Source organism: Panulirus ornatus, chromosome 43 (genome assembly GCF_036320965.1).
Source record: "Panulirus ornatus isolate Po-2019 chromosome 43, ASM3632096v1, whole genome shotgun sequence".
NCBI lineage: Eukaryota > Metazoa > Arthropoda > Malacostraca > Decapoda > Palinuridae > Panulirus > Panulirus ornatus.
Genome location: NC_092266.1, coordinates 33,536,234 through 33,562,456, shown reverse-complemented (window position 1 = coordinate 33,562,456; position 26,223 = coordinate 33,536,234). Strand labels below are relative to the sequence as shown.

Genomic DNA, 26,223 nt, shown 5'->3' with positions numbered 1-26,223 from the left:
GTACATATATATGGTTACATACATATCCCAGGACTGAAGATATGTATTTACCTTATCTACCAACTCTTTCCCATTTTGTTCTTGGTGTGCTATTGTACACCATTATCATTTTATGTGGCTAGATGAATATGAGTTAGAGACATCAAATGAAATACTGTATTGTGAATTATTCATTCTACGTTGCTGTAAGCATGCCTGGAAAATGGTTCCAATATTTTTTCAAAAAGTCACCCAATGGTGTACTTGAGGTCCTATTGTAGGATCTGTTCTGAAGCTAATGCATTAGTCACCAAGGATTTTTTCAGGAATTGGTTTTGTAGAACTGGGGCTCCCATTTGCAGCCCTAAATGGTGGTAAAAGAGTAGGGATGCTCATTTCTCTGAAGCCTTGCTAAAGCAGGAGAGGCAAATAGGTATAGATAAAAATCATAACTGCAGAAATGAATGTCATAGGTTGTTGAACCTGGCAAATTGAAGTGAGAATTAAGAATGTGAAAACACAGTTATTGTGAGGATTATGGATGATGTGGTGCCATTTTCTTATGTATGTAATATTAGGATGTCTGTTTTTATTTACAAAATTGACATTTTGTAGGAGAGTTAACTTATTGAGGAAAGAAGAAATTAAGATATAGAATTTTAAGTAAACAGTAAAAGAATACTAGGTAGATTGTTAAGGTTTGTATAAACATGTAGCTGAAATGAGATTGTAAGTATTGCCAAGATTGTAATGGGGCGGAATTTGAGATGCATGTTGTGATCAGAGGTAAAGCTAAAGGACAGTTAAAGTTAGTACTTTACAATTAATGTGCTAAAAAGTAGAGTAACTTTAGTGTTTAGAAAAAATGGGATTTGCTTTTGACATCCTGACGGTAACACAGTAGAATAACTTACGTAAAACAGATGGATATTTTTGTATTTTCAATTCTTTGTCATCCTGGTTCAAGGATTTTTTTAATTGAGTTCAGAACTCAGGCTGGTGATCATGTTTGTTTTCCCTTTAAAGGATAATGTATGCTGAAGTTTTTCATAATCACTAATTATACATGACATTTAGAGAATACATGTGAGTGAATGAGTCCATTTCTTTGTTCCTGGCACTACCTTGCTAATGTAGGAAATGGCAAACATGTATGAAAAATATAGATTGAATTATATCAAATTGAAACTTTTATCTTCAGTACCATTTGCAATTGAGGAGTCATCAGGCATTGTTTCTGTGATGTCCCCGCTTCAGCAATACTCTCAACCCACCTATGAATTTGAGGCAGTGGTGACAGATGGTACACTATCCTTGGCCACCAACCTAACCATCCATGTAGCACCGCCCCCAAGACCCACCTCTAGGCGTAACACAATCATTCATTTTACCATTCAGGTAGGGAAGTGTGTTTGTTTGTCCCTGTAACAGCACTAGTTTTTTGATATCAAATTAATGCTATTTTTCCAAGTACTGAGTCTTTTCCCACTTTCCAAAACACATAACATACTAGTAAATTATCTGTCTGTACAGTATTATAATTGAGATGTTTTTGTAATTTTCATTTATCTGGACATCTACAAAGACTTGACCAGATGACCAGGACTTCATCAGTCACAGGTTCACTTATATCCCTTGTTTAGAACACATAGTCATCCCCAAGCATTAATATAACCATTCATCTCAAGACCCAAACTTTTTTATCATGATAGTTCTGCTCAGACATTATTTTATGGAAATCAGCTTTAGTTCTGACAGTGCAGGTCTTTTGTTGCATCCTTAGAATTTGTACCAATAAACTGAAAAAAGTATAGATATTCTTTGGTTCTACAGTTTTTATATTGCAGAGAACATAGATGAAAATTGAAAGAATGATCATTAAAGTAATGAGAACAAGGCAAGTAGTAAGGAACAACAGAAAAGAATGGAAAATGTTTCCAAGGCAGTTAGAATGCAGACAGTATGTATAGTCATTTTCATCTCGAACAGCACTGTAGAGAGAATGGAGACAGAGTAATGACTGAATAATTGGTTAAGTATTACAGAATGCAGATTATATTAAAGTATCTTAGAAGCCAAGAAAAGATTTAATATTTTATGCACTAAATGCAGTGTCTCCTAACCTTCTTTAGAACATAGGAACTGGTGTAGAAAATTAATGTCTTGTAAATCTGATGAAACCTTGATTCTGGAAGTAGTTGAAGCCATGGGAAATGAGTTTGGGAGATTTCTTGTGATATTTGCAGCCATAAAATGAGCTTTCTTTGAAAATTTTGCATACTGATTACATGAAGAATACAACTTGTTTATGCTTGCAGGAAAACCTAGCTGGTGGTGTGGTAGGAGATTTATTGGCAGCCCTAAGAGCTATTGGAGCTAGGATAGCTCCTGACCCACAATTTGAATTGGTAAGTTGGTCAGTTTAAGATAGTAACAATATGTATAAAGAATTGCAGTAGAAAGCTTTAGGAGGCAGGCCTAAATAGATGTAAGCCCACCATATTCATCATATTTGCATAAGGCATAGATGTGACTGAAGGTAGATATTAGAGTAGAGAACTTCTACCTCCAGAAGAGAAAGTAAGAAAGAAATGATCATTTGGGACGTATCATAAAAGATATGAGCAAAAGTGTTGTCTGCAGTTACCTACAGCAGAGTCTGCGCACTGATTTCATTCATAAATGGAAAAGTTTGTAATGGAAACTCTTTCTGCTTTAGTCAAACTTGCTGAGGGAAAATAGTATGATTTCCAAAGTACAGATTTATGATGCTCTTTTTGTTGAAACTAGATTAAGAAAGTAGGTGTTTCTCATTCATGCTGCTGCACTATTAATGGTTGTTAGAATTCTTTTTTTATATCCATTGGAAACCTTATTCTCCCTCCTGTCAACAAATTTGCTTTTCAGCCTGTATGGTGTACTTCCTTAATTATGGAAAGGTTTGGTTTTGCTCTGTTATTTTCGTTACTGAACTAAACAGCAAATGAGAAAAGAATTGGTTGAAGGTAGCTTCTGGTTGATCCTGAGGTGTCAGCCAGATTCCTTGTCAAAATTTCTAATGTTGAAGATTTCAGGTTTACTTGGACAGCTTCTTTGATTTATCTTTAATAACTAAATGTTTTTGTGTACCATTTTAGGAAAAAATATCAGTGAACACTCACCTGATGCTATAAGTAAGTTTAACTCTTAAGAATTATCTTACAGTGCAATGGTTTCTGAAGTTTTACCCTACACAGTTTATGGAGTTATAGAACATGCATTATATGTCTCAATATAGAGTAGCTTTCAGATGAAGGCTCTTCATATGCTCCTGTTCAAGACAACATTTATTCCACTTCTTACTGACAATATAGTGTCATGTATGTTTTTCATTATTATTATAATCATCATTATTATTATTATGTTCTGGAAGGAGGTAAATAAAGTGCATAAGACAAGGGAGCAAATGGGAACTTCAGTGAAGGGTGCAAATGGGGAGGTGATAACAAGTAGTGGTGATGTGAGAAGGAGATGGAGTGAGTATTTTGAAGGTTTGTTGAATGTGTTTGATGATAGAGTGGCAGATATAGGGTGTTTTGGTCGAGGTGGTGTGCAAAGTGAGAGGGTTAGGGAAAATGATTTGGTAAACAGAGAAGAGGTAGTAAAAGCTTTGTGGAAAATGAAAGCCGGCAAGGCAGCAGGTTTGGATGGTATTGCAGTGGAATATATTAAAAAAGTGGGTGACTGCTTTGTTGAGTGGTTGGTAAGGTTATTTAATGTATGTATGACTCATGGTGAGGTGCCTGAGGATTGGCGGAATGTGTGCATAGTGCCATTGTACAAAGGCAAAGGGGATAAAAGTGAGTGCTCAAATTACAGAGGTATAAATTTGTTGAGTATTCCTGGTAAATTATATGGGAGGGTATTGATTGAGAGGGTGAAGGCATGTACAGAGCATCAGATTGGGGAAGAGCAGTGTGGTTTCAGAAGTGGTAGAGGATGTGTGGATCAGGTGTTTGCTTTGAAGAATGTATGTGAGAAATACTTAGAAAAGCAAATGGATTTGTATGTAGCATTTATGGATCTGGAGAAGGCATATGATAGAGATGATAGAGATGCTCTGTGGAAGGTATTAAGAATATATGGTGTGGGAGGCAAGTTGTTAGAAGCAGTGAAAAGTTTTTATCGAGGATGTAAGGCATGTGTACGTGTAGGAAGAGAGGAAAGTGATTGGATCTCAGTGAATGTAGGTTTGTGGCAGGGGTGTGTGATGTCTCCATGGTTGTTTAATTTGTTTATGGATGAGGTTGTTGGGGAGGTGAATGCAAGAGTTTTGGAAAGAGGGGCAAGTATAAAGTCTGTTGTGGATGAGAGAGCTTGGGAAGTGAGTCAGTTGTTGTTCACTGATGATACAGCACTGGTGGCTGATTCATGTGAGAAACTGCAGAAGCTGGTGACTGAGTTTGGTAAAGTGTGTGAAAGAAGAAAGTTAAGAGTAAATGTGAATAAGAGCAAGGTTATTAGGTACAGTAGGGTTGAGGGTCAAGTCAATTGGGAGGTAAGTTTGAATGGAGAAAAACTGGAGGAAGTAAAGTGTTTTAGATATCTGGGAGTGGATCTGGCAGCGGATGGAACCATGGAAGCGGAAGTGAATCATAGGGTGGGGGAAGGGGTGAAAATCCTGGGAGCCTTGAAGAATGTGTGGAAGTCTTGAACATTATCTCGGAAAGCAAAAATGGGTATGTTTGAAGGAATAGTGGTTCCAACAATGTTGTATGGTTGCGAGGCGTGGGCTATGGATAGAGTTGTGCGCAGGAGGATGGATGTGCTGGAAATGAGATGTTTGAGGACAATGTGTGGTGTGAGGTGGTTTGATCGAGTAAGTAACGTAAGGGTAAGAGAGATGTGTGGAAATAAAAAGAGCGTGGTTGAGAGAGCAGAAGAGGGTGTTTTGAAATGGTTTGGTCACATGGAGAGAATGAGTGAGGAAAGATTGACCAAGAGGATATATGTGTCGGAGGTGGAGGGAACGAGGAGAAGAGGGAGACCAAATTGGAGGTGGAAAGATGGAGTGAAAAAGATTTTGTGTGATCGGGGCCTGAACATGCAGGAGGGTGTAAGGAGGGCAAGGAATAGAGTGAATTGGAGCGATGTGGTATACAGGGGTTGACGTGCTGTCAGTGGAGTGAATCAAGGCATGTGAAGCGTCTGGGGTAAACCATGGAAAGCTGTGTAGGTATGTATATTTGCGTGTGTGGACGTGTGTATGTACATGTGTATGGGGGGGGGGGTTGGGCCATTTCTTTCGTCTGTTTCCTTGCGCTACCTCGCAAACACGGGAGACAGCGACAAAGTATAAAAAAAAAAAAAAAAAAAAAAAAAAAAATCATTAATAATTATCATTATTATTTTTTCATACATATTTTCCATTTGGGGCGAGGTGGGGATGGGAATAAATAAGGGCAGACAGTATGAATTATGTACATGTGTATATATGTATATTTCTGTGTGTGTATATATATGTGTACATTGAGATGTATAGGTATGTATATTTGCATGTGTGGACGTGTATGTATATACATGTATATGGGGGTGGGTTGGGCCATTTCTTTCATCTGTTTCCTTGCGCTACCTGGCAAACGCAGGAGACAGCGACAAAGCAAAATAAATAAATAGATATATTTTCCATTTCCCTTGTTAGCAAGGATTATTATTATTTTTTCTCAGACATATTTGCCATTTCCTGCATTAGCAAGGTAGCATCAAGAACAGATGTCTGAACTTTAGAGGGAAAAATCCTTACTTACCCCCGTCTCAGTTTATTTTTGAAAAAATAAAACAGTAGGGAATGATTTTCAGCATTTCTTTCCCATTATTATTATTATTATTATCAATATTATTATTATTATTATTAGAACATGCATTATGTGTCTCAATGTAGAGTAGCTTTCAGATGATGGCTGGGGATAGGGGAGAAAGAATACTTCCCACGTATTCCCTGCGTGTTGTAGAAGGCAACTAAAAGGGAAGGGAGCAGGGGACTGGAAATCCTCCCCTCTTGGATTTTTTTTAATTTTTTTTCTTTCCTAATTTTCCAAAAGAAGGAACAGAGTAGGGGGCCAGGTGAGGATATTCCCTCAAAGGTCCAGTCCTGTTCTTGATGCTGCCTCACTAACGTGGGAAATGGCAAATAGTATGAAAGATGAAAGATTATTATTATTATTAGTATTATCATTATTGTTATTTTTTTTCTTTTTTTTTTTGCTTTGTCGCTGTCTCCCGCATTTGCGAGGTAGCGCAAGGAAACAGACAAAAGAAATGGCCCAACCCACCCCCATACACAATGTATATACATACACGTCCACACACGCAAATATACATACCTATACATCTAAATGTACACATATATATACACACACAGACACATACATATATACCCATGCACACAATTCACACTGTCTGCCTTTATTCATTCCCATCGCCACCTCGCCACACATGGAATACCATCCCCCTCCCCTCTCATGTGTGCGAGGTAGCACTAGGAAAAGACAACAAAGGCCCCATTCGTTCACACTCAGTCTCTAGCTGTCATGCAATAATGCCCGAAACCACAGCTCCCTTTCCACATCCAGGCCCCACACAACTTTCCATTGTTTACCCCAGACGCTTCACATGCCCTGATTCAATCCACTGACAGCACGTCAACCCCGGTATACCACATCGATCCAATTCACTCTATTCCTTGCCCTCCTTTCACCCTCCTGCATGTTCAGGCCCCGATCACACAAAATTTTTTTCACTCCCTTTCCACCTCCAATTTGGTCTCCCACTTCTCCTTGTTCCCTCCACCTCCGACACGTATATCCTCTTGGTCAATCTTTCCTCACTCATTCTCTCCATGTGCCCAAACCATTTCAAAACACCCTCTTCTGCTCTCTCAACCACGCTCTTTTTATTTCCACACATCTCTCTTACCCTTACATTACTTACTCGATCAAACCACCTCACACCACACATTGTCCTCAAACATCTCATTTCCAGCACATCCACCCTCCTGCGCACAACTCTATCCATAGCCCACGCCTCGCAACCATACATCATTGTTGGAACCACTATTCCTTCAAACATACCCATTTTTGCTTTCAGAGATAATGTTCTCGACTTCCACACATTCTTCAAGGCTCCCAGGATTTTCGCCCCCTCCCCCACCCTATGATTCACTTCCGCTTCCATGGTTCCATCCGCTGCCAGATCCACTCCCAGATATCTAAAACACTTTACTTCCTCCAGTTTTTCTCCATTCAAACTTACCTCCCAATTGACTTGACCCTCAACCCTACTGTACCTAATAACCTTGCTCTTATTCACATTTACTCTTAACTTTCTTCTTTCACACACTTCACCAAACTCAGTCACCAGCTTCTGCAGTTTCTCACATGAATCAGCCACCAGCGCTGTATCATCAGCGAACAACAACATACTCACTTCCCAAGCTCTCTCATCCACAACAGACTTCATACTTGCCCCTCTTTCCAAAACTCTTGCATTCACCTCCCTAACAACCCCATCCATAAACAAATTAAACAACCATGGAGACATCACACACCCCTGCCACAAACCTACATTCACTGAGAACCAATCACTTTCCTCTCTTCCTACACGTACACATGCCTTACATCCTCGATAAAAACTTTTCACTGCTTTTAACAACTTGCCTCCCACACCATATATTCTTAATACCTTCCACAGAGCATCTCTATCAACTCTATCATATGCCTTCTCCAGATCCATAAATGCTGTTATTGTTATTATTATTATTATTATTATTATTATTATTATTATTATTATTATTATTATTATTATTATTATTATCATTTATTCATTTATTTATTATACTTGATTGCCATTTCCAGCATCAGCAAGGTATCACCAGGAAACAGACAAAGAAAGACCCATCCACTGAATAACACACATATAGACGCACATGCCCATACACATACATATACTTACATATACATATCAACATATACACATATATATATATATATATATATATATATATATATATATATATATATATATATATATACATACACATACATAGCCATATACATATATACACGTATATATTCATACTTACTTGCCTTCATTATTATTATGATATTTATTATGATTGCTATTATTATTATTGTTCAGGCCCCGATCACTCAGACCTGAACATGCAGGAGGGTGAAAGGCGTGCAAGGAATAGAGTGAATTGGAACGATGTGGTATACCGGGGTCTACTTGCTGTCAATGGATTGAACCAGGGCATGTGAAGCGTCTGGGGTAAACCATGGAAAGTTCTGTGGGGCCTGGATGTGGAAAGGAAGCAGTGGTTTCGGTGCATTATTGCATGACAGCTAGAGACTGAGTGTGAACGAATGGGGCCTTTGTTGTCTTTTCCTAGTGCTACCTGGCACACATGAGGGGGGAGGGGGTTGTTATTCCATGTGTGGCGAGGTGGCGATGGGAATAAATAAAGGCAGACAGTATGAATTATGTACATGTGTTTATATGTATATGTCTGTGTGTGTATATATATGTGTACATTGAGATGTATAGGTATATATATTTGCGTGTGTGGACATGTATGTATATACATGTGTATGTGGGTGGGTTGGGCCATTCTTTCGTCTGTTTCCTTGCACTACCTCGCTAATGCGGGAGACAGCGACAAAGCAAAATAAATGAAAATAAATAAATATATATTATTATTATTATTATTATTATTATTATTATTATTATTATTATTATTATTTTTATTATTATTATTGCTATTATCATTGATATTACCATCATCATTATTATGAACTTTGATGTCCAAAATGAAAAATTGGATGGAAGTCTAAAGAAACTGTATTACTCACATGATCATGTCAAGCACAGGAGTTACTCAGAATCATAGCTAATGCTTTTGCCAAATATCTATAAATAGAATATCACAACAGGTGAGTCCAGAGGCCCGCCAGTATTTTGCCTTGGCGCAGGATGCAACCCTGTACACAGTAGCACCACTCGATTATGAGACACATCACAATCATACCTTGGTGGTGGTCAGCGCTAGAACATCAGACATATTCTACATTCATGTACAGGTGAGGGCCACTACCTTTTAGAGAAATAAGGACAGCAAGATTGAGTGAATAATGTGAGGAATAGTAAGAGCAGAAGTGAGTAAAGGAAAGTAGAGGAGGGAGTGAGAATATGTTGGGAAGTGGCAGATTGGTAGATTGAATGACATTCAACATAATCATGAAAGAGAAAGAGCTAGAGAGATCATTAAAGACAGAGAAAATATGAGTTAAGTAGCATTTAGAGGTTGAGTAAATAAGAGGAGATTAGTAAATCAAGTCCAATGATGTTTACTGCATTAATTTCAATTGAAGGATATTCTTTCACATTTATGTAATTACCATAAGCCTTGTAAATTTAATCCATATACTTATAACTGTTCCTTTTTTCCTCTACATTACTTTGAAGTTTAGCAAGCACATTTTACAGGTGGAAGATATAAATGACAATGCACCCCAGTTCAATGCGGTGAGCTACGAGGGCATCATTAAAGAGAATGCATTGCCTGGCACCCTTGTCAAAATCCTTCCTACAGTCAATGTAAGTGATTTTCTACTGCTGTACTTGTTTCAGTGAGCTCTGTAACTATGCCTTGATGAAATACTTAAGTTTTTGGCCTTGATATAATATCGATTCATGAAATCACTCATCATGTATATATTTTTTATAAATCAATAATGTTTTACTGTTCAAACAGACAAGAATAGATTTTATTCATTTACAGGTATATGATGACGACAGTTATGTAGGTTCATCATACTACCTTCAACTGCTGGGCGAGGCAGCACCTCTCTTCTCCATAGACTCTTCAAATGGTCATGTCACCTTTGTTGGGGAGGCTCTTGATAGGGAGGTGAAGGAGGTCTACAGTCTTTTTTTGGTAGCTAAAGATGATGGTAACCTTACATCCAAGGCCAACCTCACTATAACAGTGGAAGATGTGAATGACAATCCTCCAAGGTTCACACACAGGGAGCCACTGCACTCTGCTAGGGAGGAAGTTGAAGAGAATAGTTCTAGAAAATTACCTGATACCTCAAGTCTGAAGTACTTGGCAGACCTGGAAAGATCACTCATTCATATTCCTGAGTCACTGTCAATAGGAAGTAAAGTAACACAGCTCACAGCCACAGATGAAGACAAGAAAACTAATGCTGATATTCGTTATGTCATTGAATCAGAAAAGTCATTTAGTTTTAGCTTCCCACAAGTGAAGAATAGTTCTGCTTTGCATGAAACAAAAAATTTTTTGATTGAGGCTAAAACTGGCTCTGTTGCAGTAGCTGGAATTTTGGAACCTGATCATTTTTATTTATTAAATGTGTCTGCAACAGATGGTGGGGGTTTATCAAGCTATATTAGAGTTGCTATAGCTGTATTTGATGTGAATGACCATACACCCCGTTTTGAGCGTCCTGTGTACAATTTTGAAGTGATTGAAGGGGAATACCTAGTGGGAGAGGTGGGCAAGGTCACAGCATATGATCAGGATATGGGAAATAATGCTAAGATTCATTATCAAATAATTTTTGACAAGAACTCCACTCAGGATCTGGCATTTCCATTTAGGATAATTGAAACATCTGGTACTATCTTAGCCACTGGGTCAGTGGACCGGGAAGAGCGTGAGGTGTACGAATTTTCAGTTATGGCAACAGATATGGGAGATCCTCAGCTTTCTTCCTCTGTCTTGGTCCATATTGATATCATTGATGTTAATGACCATAGCCCCAAGTTCTATGGCTACAAGGAAGTTATTTACCCTCCAGATACATTTATGAACACTTCATTTGAATCATCTCATGGTAATTTTATCCCAGTTTATATGGCTTTAGTATCTGAAAATGCTTCCAGGAATACATTTGTAACCAACATTTTTGCCAACGACTCTGATGCTAGCTCTTCAGGAAATGGTATCTTATTGTACAAATTGGAAGGTGGTGAGGATAAATTTGCCATTGATTCAAAAAATGGGAGTATATATACTGTTGGCTCTCTAGACTATGAGCTTTCACCAGAACATAACATAAGTGTACTGGCTCAGGACCTTGGCTCTCCATCCCTCACTGCCACTGCATTACTTAGGGTCACAGTGGTGGATGTCAGAGAAGAGCTAACTACAAGGCTTTTTGATCGTGATGAGTATCGGGTAAGCTGCTTTATTTTTTTTGCATGACTTAAAAATCAGCTTTTCTTTTGATTTCCTTTCTCAGTGATTCTGTTAATTAATTTTACCACCATAACCCATGATTAAATTGGACTCCATGATAAGGATTCATTAGTTTTTTTATAATTCTATATTTGATATACTAATTTCTTTTTCACTTAAGGGATAAACAGTTGTAGGTACTTGCATTGTTGTATGTCATAACCATCTTCATCTGAGTACTTTCCCTGAAAAGGTTATAGTGAAGTGTTAAAGAGCATGTAGAATTCACCTGAAAAGTTTTTGTTAAATTAGAACTTGTGGGTTCCAAGGAATGAGAATGAAAGAATAGTGCAAAGAAATTGCACATTAAGCATTTTACTGAGTGAGAATGCATTTATAAAGGTAGTCATCTATCTTGCACTTCTGTTTCAGAGAACACTTCTTGATATTTGGCTGGAGAGCTTTCATTACTACAGAGAGCTAGGCATATATCTGCAAGCCCCTTGCATGAGGAGTCAGTCATTCGTTTCATTTTAAATGATGAATGTTTAATATGAAGTACACATTAGTGTTAGGCAAATAGCAATTTTTTTTGGCAGGAGTGAGTTTATTGATGGTCACATGATGGTGCACAAAGCTCTAGAGTAGTACATTTAGAGATAGGCCCAAGGCTGGTCACATGTGGTAAGCAAACCAGATTTAAGCAGTCCTTTTAATGGTACAGATTCATGAGCAGTAGGCAAGAGTATTTGTAAGGCAGGGCTTTCCAAAGTAAGGGTCACAACCCTAAATGAGTCTGAAGTGAGTGCAAAGGTGCATGTTTTATGAAGAATTAAGTGAAGAGAAAGAGAGGCAATACCCATTTCAGTAATGGGAAAGAAAATTCCCATAAAACTAAGTACTAAATCACATTATCTCAAAGAGACAACTTTGTGGTAGTAGATGTTGTTTCCATATAGGGGATTCACTTTCTAGAAACTCGCAGTTGTGCAGATGATACAAACAGTTAAGACTATTTCATGAAAAGGGGGTAAATTTTGGATTTAGGGTACTTTAGATGTACACCCAGTTTAGATGTTAAGTGTGTATTTGAACCCTGCTAATGATCTTTATTATTGGGGCAGTAGGTGGGAAATTTCTGGAACATCAAAGCAGTGGGTTCTGATGGAGTACCTTCTGAAACAAACAGGTGTTCTATGACTAGCTTTATGGATATACAGAACATGTTTATATGTGGTATCCATTCATTCCACAAAGCTCACTAGAAATAAAGGACCTTTGTAAATCTCAAAATTAAAGGCCCACAAATATTGCCACAACATTTTCCAAAATCCCTAACTTATCATGTTGGTCAAATGACAAGACTCTTTCTCTACCATAAATCTTCAATTCGTTTGATCTCTTGATGGGTACTTAGTCATGCTAACATGATAACAGGGAGAAGAGAATCATTGTTGTTAATCATAAGTATGTGATTGAATAATGCTCTTGTTTTTTATTTTGTTGGTAATAGAGAAATGTTCAGAAGTTATTGATCCTGCATGCCCAGGAAAGAGAAGAAAGAACTGTTGATGTCAAAGGTACCTTTAAGCAAATATTATGCCTGGATATCTAGTACTGATAGTCAGAGTAACCTTCTGAGATAAAGAATGAAATACAAATTGCTAAAGTATATTTTCAGTTATTGTCATTGTATTTTAGTTAGCATTGCTTAAGCCAAATTCATGTAGGGGGTTAATAAGTATAAATATAAAACCAGGACTCTTTTTATAGGGGTAGGGAAATAATGGACTTTGAAAGAGAAAGGTCTTTGACAGGATTGTACTCCTCATTGTCCATAGATGATGATACGAACTTTCTGAAGGTGACTTTTAACTCCTAGTATAACCATTTGCAGATGAAGTTTGGTAACACCTTCTAGTTTTATATATAGAAGCCATTGGATTTGTCTGGAAGGCCTGAGTTTGCTATTGCTTTTCTTATGGAGGTAAAGTAGGTATACATTTGATTGAGAGGAAATGAGATTGCTAACAAGTTGATGAAAATTGAAATAGGTTCTGGGATAAGAGATTGCTGGGTTGAAGCAAATCTAATTTACCATTCATTTATTTATTGGCTGTTCTGTGAATGCATTTCTGAGGAAGATGTATCTGGATAGCTGAATGAATAAGTTCTTGCATGTTGCTCGTGTTCCATAGAACATGACTAGTAGACTTTAAGTATGTGATTTTGCCGTCTGTATTCCATAAAAAACCGCACAGGTATAACCTCCATTTTTCTTCTTTTTTTTTCTCATTCCTTATAAATATTGAGCCTTTACACAAAGATTACTAGAGAGTTCTAACCAGTGATTTTTCAGATTCTGTTTTAAAAAAAGAGATTTGTTATTTTTCCAATATTTTTTTCATAAGATTTAGTGTACACAACATGCATGATGAAAGGAGGGAATCAAAAGAATTGCAGTTTTGGCTCAGTGTACTTTTATGTGAACCTGTTTTGATAATGAAAAATGTGTTAACTTTGACAAAGTACCTTATTTAATGTATATAGCTATATATAGCTGAATAGAAATTTGATCAGCAATATGCATTTTTACAGGTGCTTGTAACTGAGAACAACAATACACCACTACTCTTGGTTGACCTAAATGTAAGTGGCTCCTATGCCCATCACCGAATGCATTACCAACTGGCTGACCCTCAGATGATTGGCACAGTAGCAGTTGACTCTCATTCTGGCGAAGTCTATCTTATAGCCAGCCTTGACAGGGAAATGAAGGACAAGTATCACTTTAAGGTACATGACAGCATAGATATGATTAAACCAACTAAAAACTAGAGATTGCAAACAACGTAATCTGGATATTTGTGGAAAGATCTACTTTGAACTTATGCTAAATACTGGGACTGACTTTTTGCCTAAAGATTCATTGTAATTTATCTTCAGATTATTATTTCCTTTACTTGTATATTGATTGTCATTTGGTTGTAGTAGTAATGTTAGATCTTGTATGCTAGAATATTTTTAAGTTTTCTTCTTTGTATAACTCACCAAAGAATTACCTTCAGGAGGAATGTTTATTACATTATGCCATTCTTTCATGAATATTTTTCATTCTCATACTCTCCTTTTAATTTTTATCTGCTGCTCATTTTGATTTGTTTTGTATTTATTACAAAATATGTTAACCATCTCTTTTGCTTGTTGTTGAACACATATATATAGTATTTAGGCCTTCAGTGGTACATTTCTTTCCCAAAAATATATCCCCACAATTTAAGGCAGTAATGCTCTTAGATAGAATGCCATTTTTATTCAGTTGTGCAATTTAGCAAGTAGGAGGATGAGTTCACAGGTTCTTGCTGTATTGAAATATATTTCAGAAATTAGTTTTCATTTCTTTGTATTTTAGTATTTCAAAAATTTTGCCACAGGTTCGGGCCATTCAACCTGAACAAGGTCGAGCACTGGAGCATTTTCATCAGCAAACAAGGGATTTGGACTTTTTAGAATACACTGTTACTTCCTTACCTGCAACTGTTTCACGTACCACAAGCCCTCATTTGCTGTTAGCTGCTGATGAGCATCAGAATCCACTGACTGATTTCTCAGACCAGACTCAAAAAGGTTCAGAAACCAGTCGAAGAGTTCCAGCAACACTTTCTATGGAAGGTCTCTCCTTATCTGGGCAGAGACTAGAGACCAACCCAGAGATCACAGATGTACTTGAACCCCTTTCTCAGTACAATTCAGGTTTGTTTAATTTTCTCCACTTTTATTTTGTGAAAGTGAAACGAATTTAGACATAATGATCCAGCAATATCAATTACATGTAAGTAAACTTATCATACACATCTATATTTCCCTGAGATACCCTCAACTGTTACAATCTCTTCTTACCACTTGCTTCTTGGAAAAATTCTGTGTCTGATACTTTACAGTTTCTCACACACACACACACACACACACACACACACACACACACACACACACACACACACACACATAGGGTGTACATATGAAAGAAAAAAATTGAGATTGAATAAGAACAAAAGTAATATAATGAGGTGCAGTAGGGACAAAACTCTTGGGAGTGAAGCAAGTCATTGGAAGGGAGAAAGGGCTGAATGTGTTGGGAAGGAGAGGTAACTGTTTGCTAGGGGAAAGATGGTTTTATCTAAAGGCATGGTATTCCTAACAGTTTTGTATGGATGCGTCTTGGATGCTGAATGCAAAAGAATGAAAGGGAGTTTACACACTGGAAAAGAAAAGCCTACAGACAATTATTGGTGTGAAGCAGGTTGATCATGTAAGGAATTATAGTGTAAGAGAGTGTGGCAGCAAGTGCAGCTTATTTGAAAACCTTGGCCAGGTTCACTCATATGGAGAGGATGAGGAAAAGACAGACAAAGAGGATCTACATGTCCTAAGTGAAAGTAAGAATAGGGGAAAGCTCCCACCTAAAAGGAGACAGAATTATAGAGGCTTTGGGGCACTAGAACCAAAACATTCAGTAAGGTGAGAGGCATACATGGGAGTAAATTACTTGGATCACTGTGATAAAAGGTTGTAACAAACTGTCTTTGGACAGAACCAGGATACGTGAAGCAGTCGAGTCAAACCATGTATTAGTCTGTGGGGTTTGGGTATGAATGGTGGCTTCTTTTTCAATGCTATATATATAACAAAGAAGCCATTGTCCTTATGTTGTTGACACTACCTCACTAAGGGTGGAAAAACTACTTGTATAAAAAGAATCTCTTTCCAGTTAACTCCGAGTTGTGAAATCACTCGCCGGAGTCTGACCCCGATGATTCAGGCAGCCATATAACCTGCTGTGAAACATGATAAAGGACTTTGCACTGACAAAAAAAAAGGTTTATAAATGAGGTGCTTTATGTTGCTATGTCATTGCTATGGTTATCTAATGTTGTTTTGGCTCAGATACTTTATTTACATATATATATATATATTTTTCTTTTTTTTCAAACTTCGCCATTTCCCACGTTAGCGAGGTAGCGTTAAGAACAGAGGACTGGGCCTTTGAGGGAATATCCTCACCTGGCCCCCTTCTCTGTTCCTTTTTTTTCGGAAAATTGAAAAAAAACGAGAAGGGAGGATTTCCAGCCCCCCACTCCCTCCCCTTTTAGTCGCCTTCTACGACACGCAGGGAATACATGGGAAGTATTCTTTCTCCCCTATCCCCAGGGATATATATATATATATATATTATCCCTGGGGATGGGGGATTAAGAATACTTCCCACGTATTCCCTGCGTGTCGTAGAAGGCGACTAAAAGGGGAGGGAGCGGGGGGCTGGAAATCCTCCCCTCTCGTTTTTTTTTTTTAATTTTCCAAAAGAAGGAACAGAGGGGGCCAGGTGAGGATATTCCAAAAAAGGCCCAGTCCTCTGTTCTTAACGCTACCTCGCTAATGCGGGAAATGGCGAATAGTTTAAAAGAAAGAAAGAAAGATATATATATATATATATATATATATATATATATATATATGTGTGTGTGTGTGTGTGTGTGTATGTATGTATATGTGCATGTATGGGCATGTATGTATATGTATGTGTAAATGACTGGATGGGAGAAAGAATATTGCCCATGTATCCCCTGCATGTCATATAAAGCAGCTAAGAGGGGTGGAAGTGGGTGGCTGGAAATCCTCCCTTCCTGTATTACCTTCCGAAAGAAGGAACAGAGCAAGGAGCCAAGTGAGAAATTTTCCTTCTAAGGCTCTGTCATCTGTTCTTAACATTCCCTTGCTCACACTGGAAATGATGAGCATGTATGAAAAGATTTTTTTTTTTTTTTTTTTTTTTTTTTTTTTTTTATACTTTGTCGCTGTCTCCCGCGTTTGCGAGGTAGCGCAAGGAAACAGACGAAAGAAATGGCCCAACGCCCCCCATACACATGTATATACATACGTCCACACACGCAAATATACATACCTATACAGCTTTCCATGGTTTACCCCAGACGCTTCACATGCCTTGATTCAATCCACTGACAGCACGTCAGCCCCGGTATACCACATCGCTCCAATTCACTCTGTTCCTTGCCCTCCTTTCACCCTCCTGCATGTTCAGGCCCCGATCACACAAAATCTTTTTCACTCCATCTTTCCACCTCCAATTTGGTCTCCCTCTTCTCCTTGTTCCCTCCACCTCCGACACATATATCCTCTTTGTCAATCTTTCCTCACTCATCCTCTCCATGTGCCCAAACCACTTCAAAACACCCTCTTCTGCTCTCTCAACCACGCTCTTTTTATTTCCACACATCTCTCTTACCCTTACGTTACTCACTCGATCAAACCACCTCACACCACACATTGTCCTCAAACATCTCATTTCCAGCACATCCATCCTCCTGCGCACAACTCTATCCATAGCCCACGCCTCGCAACCATACAACATTGTTGGAACCACTATTCCTTCAAACATACCCATTTTTGCTTTCCGAGATAATGTTCTCGACTTTCACACATTCTTCAAGGCCCCCAGAATTTTCGCCCCCTCCCCCACCCTATGATCCACTTCCGCTTCCATGGCTCCATCCACTGCCAGATCCACTCCTAGATACCTAAAACACTTCACTTCCTCCAGTTTTTCTCCATTCAAACTCACCTCCCAATTGACTTGACCCTCAACCCTACTGTACCTAATAACCTTGCTCTTATTCACATTTACTCTTAACTTTCTTCTTCCACACACTTTACCAAACTCAGTCACCAGCTTCTGCAGTTTCACACATGAATCAGCCACCAGCGCTGTGTCATCAGCGAACAACAACTGACTCACTTCCCAAGCTCTCTCATCCCCAACAGACTTCATACTTGCCCCTCTTTCCAAAACTCTTGCATTTACCTCCCTAACAACCCCATCCATAAACAAATTAAACAACCATGGAGACATCACACACCCCTGCCGCAAACCTACATTCACTGAGAACCAATCACTTTCCTCTCTTCCTACACGTACACATGCCTTACATCCTCGATAAAAACTTCTCACTGCTTCTAACAACTTTCCTCCCACACCATATATTCTTAATACCTTCCACAGAGCATCTCTATCAACTCTATCATATGCCTTCTCCAGATCCATAAATGCTACATACAAATCCATTTGCTTTTCTAAGTATTTCTCACATACATTCTTCAAAGCAAACACCTGATCCACACATCCTCTACCACTTCTGAAACCACACTGCTCTTCCCCAATCTGATGCTCTGTACATGCCTTCACCCTCTCAATCAATACCCTCCCATATAATTTACCAGGAATACTCAACAAACTTATACCTCTGTAATTTGAGCACTCACTCTTATCCCCTTTGCCTTTGTACAATGGCACTATGCACGCATTCCGCCAATCCTCAGGCACCTCACCATGAGTCATACATACATTAAATAACCTTACCAACCAGTCAACAATACAGTCACCCCCTTTTTTAATAAATTCCACTGCAATACCATCCAAACCTGCTGCCTTGCCGGCTTTCATCTTCCACAAAGCTTTCACTACCTCTTCTCTGTTTACCAAATCATTTTCCCTAACCCTCTCACTTTTATTATACTTTTGTTATACTTTTTTGCTGTCTCCTGCGTTAGCGAGGTAGCGCAAGGAAACAGACGAAAGAATGGCCCAACCTATCCACATACACATGTATGTACATACACGTCCACACACACACATATACATACCTATACATTTCAATGCATACATATATATACATACACAGACATATAGATATATACAAATGTACATAATTCATACTTGTTGCCTTTATTCATTCCCGTCGCCACCCCACCACACATGAAATGACATCCCCTCCCCTTGCATGCACGTGAGGTAGCACTAGGAAAAGACAGCAAAGGCCAGATTCGTTCACACTCAATCTCTAGCTGTCATGTTTAATGATGCCTGTTCCCATCTGAAACCCCTTAGAGAAGGTGGCCATGGCATTAGAGTCTCCATAATTAGTATAAGTTGCATATCTTTTATAAATCTTTCAAAATTGTTTCTAGTTTCTACAATGTTTGTACTAAATTAGTTAAAGGTACTGACTGTTCTTACCATAACATCTTTTCTGCTTTTTTTGCACACCTCTTCTGAATTTTATGAGCTTGAATTTGAAGGAAGGATATGTTTACATTAATGTTAATGATAGGGTTCCAATGAAATAGCTTTGTGGAATTTTGGAATAAGGTGGTCTGAAACTGAATTTTGGTTGGAGTTTACAGTCATAGTGTCCATGGCTTGAATTCCCTTATAAGATGATCTAAAACATTCTTAATGAGGATGTAGCCTTGTGTCTTTAGGTTATACACTTAGGCTCAGAAAAGTCGCAAAATCAGAAGTTGTTTTTTGATGTTGCTGTCATTTTTCTTTCGTAATATCACTTTTTCTTAATCCTTTCCCATTAGAGCACCTTTGATTTATTTAGAGAAATATTTAGCTTTATGTAGCACCATAAAGAGGACCTAACTTACATAACACCAACAGAAGGAAACCATGATAAGTCTACCAGTATGCTAATGGATGGTGCTGGGAAGCTAGGGCTGGATGAGGTATGGGTGACTGTGGAAGTAGAAGATCAGAACGATAATTCCCCAAGATTCAGCCCTCACAGTCGTCCTATTGTGGCAGCTGTTCCAGCCTCTGCTGCTTTTGGTCACTTTGTTACCCGGATCACTGTTAGTACCTGACCAAAAGTATTATCATCACTTGTATGATTTAGTGATATTATGCTGTGAGTAAAGTAATAATGGCTTTATATTGATTGATTCAAATGCAATTCCACATATGTAATGTAGATATAAGCTTATTTACTAACAGTTCAAGACTGCCATATTGAACCTGAAGCTTCTGATAACCATTATATATATCTGACTGAGCATTACATTCATAATCATTTCATAAGTATTTGTCTTACAGGCACAAGATCCAGACCTTGGTGTTAATGGGGAGGTTCGGTATGAAATTCTACCTGGGGAGGGCGCCCAAGATGCTACTACCAGGTTCAATATTGATCCTATGACTGGTCAGGTATTATTCATGAAAAAGAATATTGGTATTAACCATAGTTGTAATACATTGGAAAAGATAGTGAACACCTTTAAACAGTTTAAATAGCTATTTTGACAGTGATTCATTACATCCTGTTACAAGAACTGATGATTGTTTCTCAAAGAATTGAAATGCACAATTCCATACCAGAATTATGATGAACACTGCTAGGTTTTTGGTATTCAAAATTATAGAGATGGTTATTAGTTAAATACTTCGAAAAATCAAGCTTATGCCATCATTTTTTATGTCAAAATCAGCATAAATTATGCAGATAAATATAATGCTCTTATGTTTAATCAGTTAACAGGCTCAGTGTTGAACTTTGTAGGTAGTGGTGATGGGAACACTGGAAGATGTGGCAGGACGAATGTTTGGTTTCGACGTAAGGGCCACTGATCAGCAAGGAGCTCCTAATGGACGCACAGCCATAACTAATGTTTTTGTAATGAAGATTTTAATATCTGTACCAAAAAGTTCAAATTATCACTATCTTATTACCTGCACATTCATATGAAATACACGTGATATATATTTAAGAAGTAAAGAATTTTAATAACTTCATTCAAACTTTTCATTAAAAAGGATTAGTCATTTACTAGATCAATGTTATTAGTTTTCATAACCATAGTTTTTATATGTGTGAAGGTACATGTGCTGGGTGCTGGAAGACATCTGGTTGTGGAGGTTGGTGCAACACCCAGAGATGTGGAGCCTCATTTACACCACATTCAGGGGTGAGGACATTTCATCACACATAGTATCTTGTCTTGTACTTCACATTCGAAAAACTTGTGTAATATTACCTATGATTGCATGGAATTACCCACATCACTCACAACTAGTAAATATTTGTGATCAATGGATGAAAGTGTTGATAGTTTCATTGATTATTTATTACAGTTGTAACAACATGCAAATATTCAAAATACCAGACACAAAAATACTCTCAAGAGTAGGCACACTGCCATTTAGAGTAATATCTGAGACACTGTGAAGCATTGTTTACAGTTTAGGAGTATTCTGGTATCATAATCTTAAATACCTCATTAGACAGTAGGTATGTGGAGCCAGTCACACTGTCAGTTACAGGGTGGATTTAATATTGTCAGATTCCGAACACTGCATCTTTCTCAAACATTTTATCTTGTGTTCTCATTTGAACTCTCAAAGCTTATCTTCTGTTCATATTTCATTAGGAGAGAGGATTTTTTTTCTTTGAGATGCATGTGGCATCAACATTACATTTGGTAATTTCTTGACACATTACGTTTCAAACAAACAGTTGTTCCCTTGCATGTTTTGTGTGAGAGACATTAGGAGTCTGATGATTTGATTCTTAAAAAGCAGCATATTATACAAAGGAAGCAGTACATAGGAAAAGGAAAGGAATATTACAAATGAGAGGTATATAGGGGTGGCAGCAGTCAACAGTGTAGTGGAGTGGGTTGTGAGAGCCAAAAATGGTAGGGCTAGTCACTGATAAAGGACAGGTGTGGATACAAAGTTGGTGGAAGCACCTACAAAGGTAACGCATAGGTAAAGCAAGACCACACAGTAATGAGAACAGTCTTGTGGGTGATACTATGGGCATATGAAGCCATAAAGTTGGTGCAGACAGTCACTTTTACACAGTGGTGGGTACATGAAATTATGGAGCTAAGTGGTAGCAACCATGTAGATAGTAAGAAAGGTATGGAAAACAGATGGTGGGTGGGAGCAGCCATCAGCACCTCTACAAATCTGTTTAATAAAAATTATGCATATTCTGCAGGACATTGACTAATGTGTCTGGCCTAGATGTCCGAGTACAGAGGATTACTCCTCATGTTGATGGTGATGCTGCTCACACAACAGCGTAAGTCCCTTCAACTTTACACTTTCTTTTGAAAATTAATATACTTGAATATTTTAATTTTGAATGTGTTTTATGCATACTTGACTGTACTGCAAGTTTTGTTTATAGTATCATTCTGTATGTTATGATACCTTTGAACCATATCTTATCATTTGCCTAAAAGACCATTATAAACGGATCAAGCCTTTCTGTCTGAGTATTGTGATCTGATGCAAAACATCATGATATTTACAGACTTCTAATTAGTATTTCATTGTAACATGTACTGTACCTTTATGAAGTGTTACAGGTTCCATTTTAGCCATTACATAGTAACTTAGCAGTACTGCGTATTCAAAGTTGTGTGTTGTGGACATTCTCATTGCATAGGTTGCTCAAAGCAACAGCACAATGAAAAAGGTGAATTGCCTTTTTTTCCATGAGTGTCCTTTCATTTAGCCACTGACACACTGCAGAATCACTTGATTTTTCATCTGTATGAAACTTTATACTGTCAGTTTTACCTTTTGATTCCACATTTGTTTATCTTCCTTTTCTTCCTTTTTTCTGATTTCCCCCATATTATTTTCATAGGTAATTCCACTTCCTTTACATATTTGTTATGTAATACAAGCCAGTGGCAGTCACTATACCAGTATAAAGCCAAACAGTATGAATTGTGAGACAAAGGTTTCATGTATTGTTGTTAAGGTTTTCCACCCATGGGGATATGAAGATTTATGATGTGATGCATGGAAATTCTGCATGTATCATCTTGCTATGACAGTAGGAATCATTGTAATTATTATTATTATTGTATAACCCCAAGGATCTCTTCTCTTGGGGATTCTGCAGCCTTAAGCCTCCTCTACCTCAAGTAGCAGGGAAAGAATGGATTCCCTTGGAGTGAGAAGTTCTTTGATAAGATTGTACTTTTCACTGCTGGCATATCCACAAGCAGAATCAATATGATAATGCTTGTAGGCAGCATCGTTTATAGAAAAATTAGCATCTTAAATTTTTGTGGAATCTTCCAATAGATTTGCTGAAGAGAGTTATGTTCAGTTCTGTTTTGTCATTTGTGCAGTATTATGGTGTAATATTTAGCACCTGTACTATTTACAGGACAGATGTGTATGTATATGCTGTTGATCCTGTAACCCAAGCAGTGGTTGATGGTGCACAACTACGCCAAGCACTTAGAGGAAGGAAAGGCCAGCTAAGATCACTTCTGCCCTCTGGCCTTCATTTACAAGGAATGAGGCTGCCACTGTCCTCAAAACAAGGGCATGTGCTGCAGGTAATTGAACAAGGTTTTATGCATTGAAAATTTCAGTGTCAAAGATCAGAAGATATAATTCATTAAATCTAATATTAGGTGAATAATGCTTCTGAGATAACATAGATAATCTTAAACCAAACAAGCTAAAAATGCCACCACTCTTCCAAGTTAGCATTATACATCTTAGGGACATACTTTGTCATTTGTACCTTCTTTACCTCATTGTGAAATACAGCTAATTCTTCATTGTGCCCTTTGAGTGGTAATGTAGATTCTTGCAACCACCGAAGGAAGTATTATTTTGTGAGCTTTGAATTGTTTATATGATGCCTCAGATAATCTAATGTCTTCCATGTCAGAATTAATGGTTTTATTTTTTCTCATCAGAATGATGCAAACAGGTTAGACTTTATCTTTTTCTTTTATAGGACATGCACTCAGCCTTTTTTGTGCTCTTTCTTCACACTTTTTCATTATTTATTATTCTTTTTCTCATTAATTCATTTTTTTATTTAAATCCTGGCTTCATGAAAGGACATCTGCATGAAAAAAAGAAACTTACAGTGATCTTTGTGCAAGCTAGATTTAGCTAGTTCATGCCATGAAAATTTTTTCATACATTAGCTGTTTTCTGCATTAGTGAGGTAGCGCCAAGAACAGATGAAGAAATAGCCTCATTCACTCACATTCACTCTTAAGCTGTCACATATAATGCACCAAAATAAAAAAAAAAAATGGATGATGTAAATGTGTAACAGAGCTAACTCACATGTGGGGCAGTGATTAATCGATATCTAATTAACCCTGAGCAAGACTGGTTCATTTTTTACATTTCAGTATAAGTGGGTTTCACTCATTTTACCTTTTAATGGATCAGTGATGATTATCATGTAAGTCATGCCTTCACTCAAAGGTATCCACAGCTTACAAGCTGTTCAGTTACAGGAATAAATATCTGTATTTCAAAGTCGATTTTCTCCAATTAGACAGCAGAGTTGGCCATCCTTGTGGGAGCTGTGGTGGTATTCCTGGTCACTGTCACTGCTGTTGCATGTCTTTGTTACAAACAACGAAAAAGGTAACTAATTCTTACAACTTGATATTGAAACTGAAAGTCTTTTAATGCAGTACCTTTTATTCTAGGTAGGAGTAGCACTAAGTGAATCTGTATGGTTATGGTACTAGCATTCATATTGTTTTCCTTTTTAATGATTCAAAGCCTTGGCTTCGTTCTCCAACAGTCGTCGCAAGCCTATGCCATTACCACCATTAATGACTGCTGGAGGTGTGCCTGTAATGCCTCTTGCTTATCCTGGACCATTTGGTGCCCCATATACTCATATGAGTGACCACAGCAGTGCAGACTCTTTAGAAGCCCAAGAACTGCCACATGACCACACACAATACCACCATGATTCTGCCAGCTGCCCACAAGAAACAGCACATTACCCTCAAGACTTTGTGCACTATCCCCGTGCAGCTCATAGACGTCATCCTTGTACACATGATCATCATTCTGACCATGAGGTATGAAAAAAACATTATACTAATCATGTATTCAAATACATTAATCAGTGTTAGTATAAAATTTGATTCTGATTGTCAGCCATTTTCTGCAGTGAAGAATTGTATTAAGGAGAAACCTAAGTTCTGGATCCACAGTGTATAACTTTTCCCTGTGATTTAAACAACTCTTTGCAACATGTGTTTGATAAAGGCGCTGAGGAGTGCTGGATACCTATTTCTTTGCGGAAGCAGGAGACTAAATTGGAGGTGGAAGGATGGAGTGAAAAGGATTTTGAGTGATAGGGGCCTGAACATACAGGAGGTTGAGAGGCTTGCAAGGAATAGAGTGAATTGGAACGATGTGAAATACCAGGGTCGACGTGCTGTCATTGGACTGAACTAGGGCACGTGAAACATCTGGAGTAAACCATGGAAAGGTATGTAGGGCCGGGATGTGGAAAGGGAGCTGTGGTTTTGGTACATTACACATGACAGCTAGAGAGTGAGTGTGACCTTTTTTGTCTGTTTTCCTGGCAATACCTCGCTGAAGCATGGGGTAGCGATGTTGTTTACTGTTGGGCAAGGCAGCGCCAGGAATGGATGAAGGCAAGTAAGTATGAATATGTACATGTATATGTCTGTATATGTATTTATATATGTTGATATGTATATGAGCATGTTTGGGTATTCATGTACGTATATATGTGTCGTATATATGCGGCGCGTGGGGAGTGCGTGGGAAGTGTTCTTTCTCCTCTATGAGTCAGTGAGAAAAATTAAACATGATAAGTTCCCAAGTGCACTCTTGTAATAATTACATCATCACAAGAGAGAAATATGTCAGTTGATATACATCGAAGAGACGAAGCTAGGACGCCATTTGATAAACATGTGGGAGACCAAATTGGAGGTGGAAAGATGGAGTGAAAAAGATTTTGAGTGATCAGGGCCTGAACATGCAGGAGGGTGAAAGGCGTGCAAGGAAAAGAATGAATTGGAATGATGTGGTATACCGGGGTCAATGTGCTGTCAAAGGATTGAACCAGTGCGTGTGAAGCATCAGGGGTAAACCCTGGAAAGTTCTGTGGGGCCTGGATGTAGAAAGGGAGCTGTGGTTTCAGTACATTATACACGATAGCTAAAGACTGAGTGTGAACGAATGTGGCCTTTGTCGTGTTTTCCCAGCACTACCTCGCGCACATGCGGGGGTAGGGGGTTGTTATTTCATGTGTGGTGGGGTGGTGATGGTAATGAATAAGGGCACACAGTATGAATTATATATATGTGTATATATG

General features: G+C 38.1%; 1 protein-coding gene across 2 annotated transcripts in view; it reads left to right on the top strand.

Moving 5' to 3' along the window:
- Cad89D (cadherin 89D) overlaps positions 1-26,223 on the top strand; it is a 77,610-nt gene that overhangs the window by 47,720 nt on the left and 3,667 nt on the right. For both annotated transcript variants that reach the window (XM_071687568.1, XM_071687567.1), the window contains exons 14-28: positions 1,181-1,377; positions 2,298-2,387; positions 8,949-9,095; positions 9,502-9,612; positions 9,797-11,221; positions 13,820-14,017; positions 14,656-14,974; positions 19,740-19,930; positions 20,172-20,282; positions 20,635-20,748; positions 20,952-21,040; positions 22,078-22,161; positions 23,266-23,440; positions 24,409-24,500; positions 24,664-24,949. In XM_071687568.1, coding sequence (XP_071543669.1) covers positions 1,181-1,377; positions 2,298-2,387; positions 8,949-9,095; positions 9,502-9,612; positions 9,797-11,221; positions 13,820-14,017; positions 14,656-14,974; positions 19,740-19,930; positions 20,172-20,282; positions 20,635-20,748; positions 20,952-21,040; positions 22,078-22,161; positions 23,266-23,440; positions 24,409-24,500; positions 24,664-24,949 — 3,629 coding nt within the window. The remainder of the gene's footprint in view (positions 1-1,180; positions 1,378-2,297; positions 2,388-8,948; positions 9,096-9,501; positions 9,613-9,796; positions 11,222-13,819; positions 14,018-14,655; positions 14,975-19,739; positions 19,931-20,171; positions 20,283-20,634; positions 20,749-20,951; positions 21,041-22,077; positions 22,162-23,265; positions 23,441-24,408; positions 24,501-24,663; positions 24,950-26,223) is intronic.